Genomic DNA, 11327 nt, shown 5'->3' on the forward strand with positions numbered 1-11327 from the left:
GTCCAAACCTCTTTTTAATACAGTAAGGACCAGGGTTAGTCCAAACCTCTCTTTTTGATACAGTAGGACCAGGGTTAGTCCAAACCTCTTTTTGATACAGTAGGACCAGGGTTAGTCCAAACCTCTCTTTATTTTTTTACTTCATTCACAACATTAGTGGTCATGGCTGTTTAATAAATGTATTGTAGCTATTCGCGCAGTGGAGGATCTAGCACCACTGCTAGTGGCAGCTTCCCTACTAGAGGCAGCTTCCCTACTAGAGGCAGCTTCCCTACTAGAGGCAGTTTCCCTACTAGAGGCAGCTTCCCTACTAGAGACAGCTTCCCTACTAGAGGCAGTTTCCCTACTAGAGGCAGCTTCCCTACAAGAGGCAGCTTCCCTACTAGAGGCAGTTTCCCTACTAGAGGCAGCTTCCCTACTAGAGACAGTTTCCCTACTAGAGGCAGCTTCCCTACTAGAGGCAGCTTCCCTACTAGAGGCAGTTTCCCTATTAGAGGCAGCTTCCCTACTAGAGCCAGCTTCCCTACTAGAGGCAGTTTCCCTACTAGAGCCAGCTTCCCTACTAGAAAACTGGGAGATCATCTTTTATCTGACGTCATGACAGCTGAATCAGCTGCGAGCCTTCAGTTTGCAAAGAGCCTTTTTGCTGCCCCGACGCTGCTCTGACAACGGGAATATATGAGATTTTCCATAAACCCTGAAATGGCTACACAGGAGGTACAACCGAATGAGACTCTCACTAACCTAAAAGCAGAATCGGATACGTTGAAAACGAAGCTGGAGGACGAAAGAGCGAAACTGCACGATGTCGAACGTGAGTGGTGCTGAAAATGAGAGGAGAAGCGAAGGGAGAAGGGAAGGGAGAAGGGAAGGCCCCGCGAATTAAAACATAGTCTGCCTTCCAAATAGGATTGCATGACACATGTAAACACGACCATAATATTAGAATAGATATATAATAGATATATATTGTGAATTTGTCATATTGCTATTATTAGGCCACAGTGCATTGAATCGGTAATTTGAAGAAAATGTATTATTTTTGCATAAATTGTAAATGGTTTATTTGTAGCCACTTGCTCGTCCATGTTTTATTATTTTAACTTGTCGGATTTGTTCAGGTGACAAAATGCATAGAATGGCTATGTGTCTATTTCCATCTGCAATTAGACATATAGCCTAGGCTGTGGTTGAAATTTCTCCTTGTATTTTCCATTTTGCCATTGACGCTCAAAAGCACCGTTTTAATATAGACTAGCCCAGATGGTGGTTTGTAGCATTATTCATATTCATCCTTGATTTATGCTTGGCTGGTCGATCTGGTTGAGATCAGAGAGATTAATGGAACATCTCTAACCGTTTACTCCGCGTTCATCCCCAACACGGATCAGATGGATTATTGCTAGAACACATTAAGACAGCGCGTGTGCTATGATAACCACAGGCAAACGTCGGATTTTCGTCCCTATAACAACAGTACACTAACGTTAGCAAATGCTAGTCCCCTATAATTTACAACTCTAGATGAGTTAGATTGATCCCTACAACATTTGATTGATCCCAACAACAGTGCCCTAATGTCTGATATTGGTCCAGAACTAACCACTTTAACGTTGGATCTTGGTCCCTAATACAGTACACTAACTTAGGATATTGGTCCCTACTACAGCACACTAACGTAGGATCTTGGTCCCTACTCCCTACAACAGCACACTAACGTAGGATCTTGGTCCCTACTCCCTACAACAGCACACTAACGTAGGATCTTGGTCCCTACAACAGCACACTAACTTAGGATCTTGGTCCCTACAACAGTACACTAACATAGGATCTTGGTCCCTACAACAGTACACTAACATAGGATCTTGGTCCCTACAACAGTACACTAACATAGGATCTTGGTCCCTACAACAGTACACTAACATAGGATCTTGGTCCCTACTACAGTACACTAACCTAGGATCTTGGTCCCTACTACAGTACACTAACCTAGGATCTTGGTCCCTACTCCCTACTACAGCACACTAACTTAGGATCTTGGTCCCTACTACAGCACACTAACTAAGGATCTTGGTCCCTACTCCCTACTACAGCACACTAACTAAGGATCTTGGTCCCTTCAACAGTACACTAATCTAGGATCTTGGTCCCTACAACAGTACACTAACCTAGGTTCTTGGTCCCTACAACAGTACACTAACTTAGGATCTTGGTCCCTACAACAGTACACTAACCTAGGATCATGGTCCCTACTCCCTACAACAGCACACTAACTTAGGATTTTGGTCCCTTCAACAGTACACTAACCTAGGATCTTGGTCCCTACAACAGTACACTAACCTAGGATCTTGGTCCCTACTACAGCACACTAACTTAGAATCTTGGTCCCTACTACAGCACACTAACTTAGGATCTTGGTCCCTACAACAGTACACTAACCTAGGATCTTGGTCCCTACTACAGCACACTAACTTAGGATCTTGGTCCCTACTACAGCACACTAACTTAGGATCTTGGTCCCTACAACAGTACACTAACCTAGGATCTTGGTCCCTACTACAGTACACTAACCTAGGTTATTGGTCCCTACTACAGTACACTAACCTAGGATCTTGGTCCCTACTCCCTACTACAGCACACTAACTTAGAATCTTGGTCCCTACTACAGCACACTAACTTAGGATCTTGGTCCCTACTACAGTACACTAACCTAGGATCTTGGTCCCTACTCCCTACTACAGCACACTAACTTAGGATCTTGGTCCCTACTACAGTACACCAGGTGGCAGAGAAGGTGGATGGACTGGGACAGTTTATCATGAAGACCCGGCGTACTCTGAAGGGACATGGAAACAAAGTTCTCTGCATGGACTGGTGTAAGGACAAGAGGAGGATCGTCAGCTCATCACAGGTGAGTGTTGGATTAATGTAACATTTTCTGAAGTCCTAAACAGATGCGCTCATGTAGTCGTCACTCCAGGCAGTCACTGTCCATGGTCCTGAAATGGATTGTAAGCTTGTCATCGGGGAATTTGAGGTTTGGTAAGGTCCTAAACAGATGCATTCATGCCAGTCGCCACCCTTGATATACTGACGGTCCATGACGTAGATTTTTTTTTTTGGGGGGGGGGGGTTTGTTTCAACTAATATGCACTGCTTTCAGTGGTTATCAAATGAATGCCATATTTTGTTGGAAATGTAGAGAATCTTACGCTTGTGTGCTACTTCTAATGTTTTTCCGGTCTATCTTATTTTCAGGATGGGAAAGTGATTGTATGGGATGCCTTCACCACTAACAAGGTAGGGAATCTTTCTTCTCCCTCCAGAGAGGCTATAGAGTTGACAACTGGTTGGAGAAATAGTAAGACTTCTGTAGTTCTTTGAGCTGATATTTTTAGTGTACATTCCAAATGGTGCCCTATTCTCTACATAGTGCACTACTTTTTGACTAGTGCCCTATTGACCCTAGTCAAAACTAGTGGACTATATTTGTATTTATTTGACCTTTGAATCCCATTGAAACCAAGGTCTATTTTGCGACGGAGCGCTGCATCTCACAATTACACAACAAACACAGTCCCGGAAGCACATTGGTTATAGGTTGCCGTCTGGGCCGCAGACATTGGTTTTCATAGCAAGTTTTATTTTTTTGCCTTTCCTTTGAAGCATGCAAACATTGGGAATAAGAAGAGACAATATTTCCTTGGCAGATTTTGAATTCTGTTGTTATTGTTGTTGTTGTGGTTGCATATTTCTATAAGCAGGAAGTTTCCCCACTGAGTTTGATGATGTCATGGTGTTGAGTCTCCCTCGTGCATTTGGGATGGATTTTACATTGCAGTTGTGCAGAATCACTGATCAAATCACCTTGCATCCAAAATAACTATTATGTGATCAAGATCAGAGATTCGGCGCCTCGTCGCCTTGCTGAATACTTATGCCCTCAAACATGCCGATTGTTTTCTAGGAGCACGCAGTGACCATGATGTTATATTGCTGATTGTACCTTTATAATGTGGTGTTTTCTAGGAGCACGCAGTGACCATGGTGTTATATTGCTGATTGTACCTTTATAATGTGGTGTTTTCTAGGAGCACGCAGTGACCATGCCGTGCACCTGGGTGATGGCCTGTGCCTACGCCCCCTCTGGATGTGCAGTAGCCTGTGGGTAAGTCTCTGTACTCCTGGATGTGCAGTAGCCTGTGGGTAAGTCTCTGTACTCCTGGATGTGCTGTAGCCTGTGAGTAAGACCCTGTACTCCTGGATGTGCAGTAGCCTGTGGGTAAGTCTCTGTACTCCTGGATGTGCAGTAGCCTGTGAGTAAGTCCCTGTACTCCTGGATGTGCAGTAGCCTGTGGGTAAGTCTCTGTACTCCTGGATGTGCAGTAGCCTGTGAGTAAGTCCCTGTACTCCTGGATGTGCAGTAGCCTGTGGGTAAGTCTCTGTACTCCTGGATGTGCTGTAGCCTGTGAGTAAGTCCCTGTACTCCTGGATGTGCTGTAGCCTGTGAGTAAGTCCCTGTACTCCTGGATGTGCTGTAGCCGTGAGTAAGTCCCTGTACTCCTGGATGTGCAGTAGCCTGTGGATAAGTCCCTGTACTCCTGGATGTGCAGTAGCCTGTGGATAAGTCCCTGTACTCCTGGATGTGCTGTAGCCGTGAGTAAGTCCCTGTACTCCTGGATGTGCAGTAGCCTGTGGATAAGTCCCTGTACTCCTGGATGTGCAGTAGCCTGTGGGTAAGTCCCTCTACTCCTGGATGTGCAGTAGCCTGTGGGTAAGTCCCTGTACTCCTGGATTTGCAGTAGCCTGTGGGTAAGTCCCTGTACTCCTGGATGTGCAGTAGCCTGTGAGTAAGTCCCTGTACTCCACCCAGACGCTCCATTTCTCCACTGTGCCACTGTGCTTCTGCTTGCCCTTTGGGGTCTATGCCCGGTTACTGTAAAACACAACTGTTGACGTTAAAAACGTTGTAAATAAAATGTCATTGATGGATTGATTGGATTTCAGTGGTCTGGACAACAAGTGCTCTGTGTACCCTCTGTCCTTGGACAAGAATGAGAACCTGGCAGCGAAGAAGAAGTCTGTCGCCATGCACACCAACTACTTATCTGCCTGTAGCTTCACCAACTCAGACATGCAGGTTAGACGAGACACCTCTTCATCTTCTACCTTCGTCTGATGTAATGATTATTTGTCGTACATTTGTATATTTTGTTATAGTCTTTATCAAGGTTTCTGTATTTGTTCCTTTCTATAACTCATTGAATTACTTGATTACTGCTTAAATCAGTTGACTTTCCTATGGCAGATGAGTTATGGGAAATCACAGCCTGTCATACTGTACTGTACCTGGAAAGAACTTCCATGCTTGTTTAATAATTCACAACAGTCAAATGTTCCCCATTGGATATAGTTAGTCACATGCTTTAGCCTCGGCCAAGACTCTTCTATTTATGGGTCCGTGTCAGAGAATTCTGAATCTGAATAATGACTTCACTCTGACCCAACTATTGGTAGTAGTGTGGTTGTAGTTTCTCTGGGAGCCGTTTTCCTTGACATATTCAATATAGAACCTGCAGTAACATTTATTTTTAGTCCTGAAATGAGACTAATATAGGTTTGTGAAACCAGTCCTGGATGTAGATTATGCTGGGAAACCAGTCCTGGATGTACATTATGCTGGGAAACCAGTCCTGGATGTACATTATGCTGGGAAACCAGTCCTGGATGTACAATATGCTGGGAAACCAGTCCTGGATGTACATTATGCTGGGAAACCAGTCCTGGATGTACATTATGTTGGGAAACCAGTCCTAGATGTACATTATGCTGGGAAACCAGTACTAGATGTACATTATGCTGGGAAACCAGTCCTGGATGTAGATTATGCTGGGAAACCAGTCCTAGATGTACATTGTGCTGGGAAACCAGTCCTGGATGTACAATATGCTGGGAAACCAGTCCTGGATGTACATTATGCTGGGAAACCAGTACTAGATGTACATTATGCTGGGAAACCAGTCCTGGATGTACATTATGCTGGGAAACCAGTCCTAGATGTTCATTATGCTGGGAAACCAGTCCTGGATGTACATTATGCTGGGAAACCAGTCCTGGATGTACATTATGCTGGGAAACCAGTCCTAGATGTTCATTATGCTGGGAAACCAGTCCTAGATGTACAATATGCTGGGAAACCAGTCCTGGATGTACATTATGCTGGGAAACCAGTCCTGGATGTACATTATGCTGGGAAACCAGTCCTGGATGTACATTATGGGGTGAATCCTAACCTTAAGTCTAAATTTCATTGACATTCAATGGATGACTGAGTGGCAGTTAGTATTATGTTGCGATCCCTAGATGCAGTTTGTGATGAACCCCTTGTCTTCCAGATCCTGACGTCGAGCGGAGACGGAACCTGTGCATTATGGGATGTGGAGAGTGGTCAGCTGTTACAGAGTTTCCATGGACACGCCGCTGATGTTCTATGTCTCGACCTAGCTCCTTCTGAGACTGGCAACACCTTCGTCTCTGGAGTGAGGAGACAAGTAGTAGTATTTCACTTTGTCTCACAATGAGAAATTGTGAGAAAAAAACAGCATGACTGCTCCTATAAGCCTTCTTTCTCCCTCCTCTTTTCACTTAAAAAAAATTATACAAAAAACAACATTCCTTTCATATTTTTATTTTATTCCAAAATATAGATTTTAAGTGATAAGAGGAAATAGATGAAAGGACACCATAGTGACGAAATAGTGGCGGGCTTGAGATTCCAACCCCTGCCTCTAGGGGACTGTGTGGTCCAGACTGCAGAGAAACTGTGTTACATTTTACATAATGTGGATGTTTTCAATTTTTATTTAACCTTGAAATGCCCTTGAGGTTAAACCCTCTTTTGCGAGGGCGACCTGCCAAAAAGGTCAGCATTAATGTGTGAATCCAGAATCCTTTATGTGTGTCTCATGCAGGGCTGTGACAAGAAGGCCAATGTATGGGACATGCGCTCAGGCCAGTGCATCCAGTCCTTTGAAACCCACGAATCAGACATCAACAGCGTCAGGTGAGGTCACAAGATATGACTTTATTCAAAGCGACTTATAGCACTTGTCAACACTGACAATGACATATATTCATGTTAAGTAGGAGTACTCTACCCTCCCGTTTGCATGGTTTTCTTATATTACCTGGCGTTTGTCTCCCTCCTTGGCATCAGGTACTACCCCAGTGGAGATGCATTTGCTTCAGGCTCCGATGATGCTACAGTAAGTTATCATCCATATCATTTACTGCTTGATCGCATGTTGATCACATGTTGATCGCATGTTGATCGTATGTTGATCACATGTTGCCTTTCGATGTCAAAGTTCATGAAGTCATTTCTTTGTAGAAAAAATAAAAAAGTATTTACCTCATTTGCAAAACAATAAATAAATCTAAACATTAACAAGCATTGTTTGTTTCAGTGTCGTCTCTATGACCTGAGGGCAGACAGAGAAGTGGCCATTTATTCCAAAGAGAGCATCATATTTGGTGCCTCCAGTGTTGACTTCTCTCTCAGTGGTAAGACACAATGCCCTTAGGGATCGATTCAATCCGTAGCAAATAAATCCTTTATTCTACTGGCCATATAAAACATGATTTGACTGATCAACTTCACTAATTAAACCCATAATGATTCATACTAAATTAAACTATGTTATTTGCTGTTGAATAAGAATAGCTTACTTTCACATTAACCTTCTCATCAAAAATGATGTGTTACGTTTATATTGTTGAAAGAGGACATGTTTTTTCTTCTCCAGGCCGGCTACTGTTCGGTGGCTACAACGACTACACCATCAACGTGTGGGATGTCTTGAAGGGGACGAGGGTGTCCATCCTGTTTGGACATGAGAACCGCGTCAGCACTCTGCGTCTGTCTCCTGACGGAACGGCCTTCTGCTCGGGGTCATGGGACCACACTCTCAGGGTGAGGGATAGGGGTTATCACCTGGGTTATATTCCCAAAAGGACCACACTCTCAGGGTGAGGGATAGGGGTTATCACCTGGGTTATATTCCCAAAAGGACCACACTCTCAGGGTGAGGGATAGGGGTTATCACCTGGGTTATATTCCCAAAAGGACCACACTCTCAGGGTGAGGGATAGGGGTTATCACCTGGGTTATATTCCCAAAAGGACCACACTCTCAGGGTGAGGGATAGGGGTTATCACCTGGGTTATATTCCCAAAAGGACCACACTCTCAGGGTGAGGGATAGGGGTTATCACCTGGGTTATATTCCCAAAAGGACCACACTCTCAGGGTGAGGGATAGGGGTTATCACCTGGGTTATATTCCCAAAAGGACCACACTCTCAGGGTGAGGGATAGGGGTTATCACCTGGGTTATATTCCCAAAAGGACCACACTATCAGGCTGAGGGATAGGGGTTATCACCTGGGTTATATTCCCAAAAGGACCACACTATCAGGCTGAGGGATAGGGGTTATCACCTGGGTTATATTCCCAAAAGGACCACACTATCAGGGTGAGGGATAGGGGTTATCACCTGGGTTACATTCCCAAAAGGACCACACTCTCAGGGTGAGGGATAGGGGTTATCACCTGGGTTATATTCCCAAAAGGACCACACTCTCAGGGTGAGGGATAGGGGTTATCACCTGGGTTACATTCCCAAAAGGACCACACTCTCAGGGTGAGGGATAGGGGTTATCACCTGGGTTACATTCCCAAAAGGACCACACTATCAGGGTGAGGGATAGGGGTTATCAACTGGGTTACATTCCCAAAAGGACCACACTATCAGGGTGAGGGATAGGGGTTATCACCTGGGTTATATTCCCAAAAGGACCACACTATCAGGCTGAGGGATAGGGGTTATCACCTGGGTTATATTCCCAAAAGGACCAGACTCTCAGGGTGAGGGATAGGGGTTATCACCTGGGTTATATTCCCAAAAGGACCACACTCTCAGGGTGAGGGATAGGGGTTATCACCTGGGTTATATTCCCAAAAGGACCACACTCTCAGGGTGAGGGATAGGGGTTATCACCTGGGTTATATTCCCAAAAGGACCACACTCTCAGGGTGAGGGATAGGGGTTATCACCTGGGTTATATTCCCAAAAGGACCACACTCTCAGGGTGAGGGATAGGGGTTATCACATGGGTTACATTCCCAAAAGGACCACACTATCAGGGTGAGGGATAGGGGTTATCACCTGGGTTACATTCCCAAAGGACCACACACAAAATGTTGTCATTCACAGAAAGTCACTTTGACAGCTAAATCAAAACAGAAATGGCTTTCAAAAGGGGTTTCTGAAAGACACCCACTGAAAGTTGGCAAGCAACTAATTAGGGTTTTAAAAGAGACACACACCATGAGTGCCCACAACATTTGTCTCAGATGTAAAGAAAAGCAACCCACTCCAATTTAGGACAGGGAGTAAAATGAATATGGAGCCAAACAAACGGGAAAACACAAAACTATTTTTGGCTAACTAAAGTGGAAGCGCTAATGTGAGGTGTAGCTTTACCAACATATCCTCTCTAACTGATGCACTGGGCCAGCGGGTCCTAACTACCAGCTGGGCCAGCACAGGTGAAACACATCCTGACTAACGAGGTGACTCCAATCAGTGTGCTAAAAGCTAACATGCTAACCAACCTAGAATCTGTAACACCTGCAACTGTCTTATCCTAGTTTCTTCTTAATCTTCTTCTTGTCTATCACTGATGCCCGTGCCCTCTCCATTCTATTTCCTTAGAACATCATTATTTATTACTTTTGGTCCATAATTTATATAATTGTCTATTTTTTACATTTCAGTAATTTTATATTTCTATTTTTACATTTTAGATCTGGGCATAAAGAAGAAGAAAATGACACAGAAGAGGAAGTGAATTCCGTGGTAGATAGATCGAGCCAGTTGTAAATAAGAGACAGACATGTTCCACTCTGCTTGAGTACAATCATAGATGTCATAAACTATGGTGACAAGATTTTCAATGCGAATATTCTAAAATCCGCATGAAGAAAATATACCCATTTTCCCCACCAGTGGGGTTTCCACCAAATTGATTTGTTGTGGATAAAAATTAGTGCGTGATGACGTAGTGCACACTATGTACTTTTTAGCTTAAGTTTTCATGTACTGAATAAAAAAAAAATCTACAGTTCAATGTGTTTCCATCTTATTTTCAACTCTACTGATTTGTTTTGTTACAACAACAAAAAACTGTTGCGTTAAATAGCAAATGTGTCTCCTCTGGTCATGGCACATGCGCTCCAGCCAACAGCTTGCGGATACAGTGCGGTTAGGCTAGTTTACGGGATAAGATTATTATGGATAAGAGTGAGAATATTTGAACATATCATCATGTCACCAGAATAGCATCAAGCTCATCACCGTGCACTTTCACGAGACAGTGAAGTTAATTTATTTAATCTGTAGCCTAATAAACTACCTAGCTAACGTGATGTTCCCATGATAGACACTAGATAACACCTAGCTAACATGATGTTCCCATGACAGACACGAGATAACACCTAGCTAACGTGATGTTCCCATGACAGACACTCGATAACACTTAGCTAACATGATGTTCACATGACAGACACTAGATAACACCTAGCTAACATGATGTTCACAAGACAGACACTAGATAACACCTAGCTAACATGATGTTCACAAGACAAACACTAGATAACACCTAGCTAACATGATGTTCACATGACAGACACTAGATAACACCTAGCTAACATGATGTTCACATGACCGACACTAGATAACACCTAGCTAGCATGATGTTCCCATGACAGACACTAGATAACACCTAGCTAACATGATGTTCACATGACAGACACTAGATAACAGCTAGCTAACATGATGTTCCCATGACAGACACTAGATAACACCTAGCTAACATGATGTTCACATGACAGACACTAGATAACACCTAGCTAACATGATGTTCACATGACAGACACTAGATAACACCTAGCTAACATGATGTTCACAAGACAAACACTAGATAACACCTAGCTAACATGATGTTCACATGACAGACACTGGATAACACCTAGCTAACATGATGTTCACAAGACAAACACTAGATAACACCTAGCTAACATGATGTTCACAAGACAGACACTAGATAACACCTAGCTAACATGATGTTCACATGACAGACACTAGATAACACCTAGCTAACATGATGTTCACAAGACAAACACTAGATAACACCTAGCTAACATGATGTTCACAAGACAAACACTAGATAACACCTAGCTAGCATGATGTTCACATGACAGACACTA

General features: G+C 43.6%; 1 protein-coding gene across 1 annotated transcript; it reads left to right on the plus strand.

The window, feature by feature from the left end:
- Nucleotides 1–604: 604 nt before the first annotated feature.
- On the plus strand, nucleotides 605–10189 carry LOC106584742 (guanine nucleotide-binding protein subunit beta-5a). The gene is made up of 11 exons (XM_014170278.3): nucleotides 605–814; nucleotides 2775–2911; nucleotides 3259–3300; nucleotides 4092–4168; nucleotides 5008–5140; nucleotides 6396–6539; nucleotides 6972–7063; nucleotides 7217–7265; nucleotides 7467–7563; nucleotides 7806–7972; nucleotides 9867–10189. The coding sequence occupies exons 1-11, from the start codon at nucleotides 679–681 to the stop codon at nucleotides 9876–9878; spliced, it is 1086 nt and encodes a 361-aa protein (XP_014025753.1). The 5' UTR covers nucleotides 605–678; the 3' UTR covers nucleotides 9879–10189.
- Nucleotides 10190–11327: the final 1138 nt, after the last annotated feature.

Source organism: Salmo salar, chromosome 23 (assembly GCF_965601325.2).
Source record: "Salmo salar chromosome 23, fSalSal1, whole genome shotgun sequence".
Taxonomy (NCBI): Eukaryota; Metazoa; Chordata; class Actinopteri; order Salmoniformes; family Salmonidae; genus Salmo; species Salmo salar.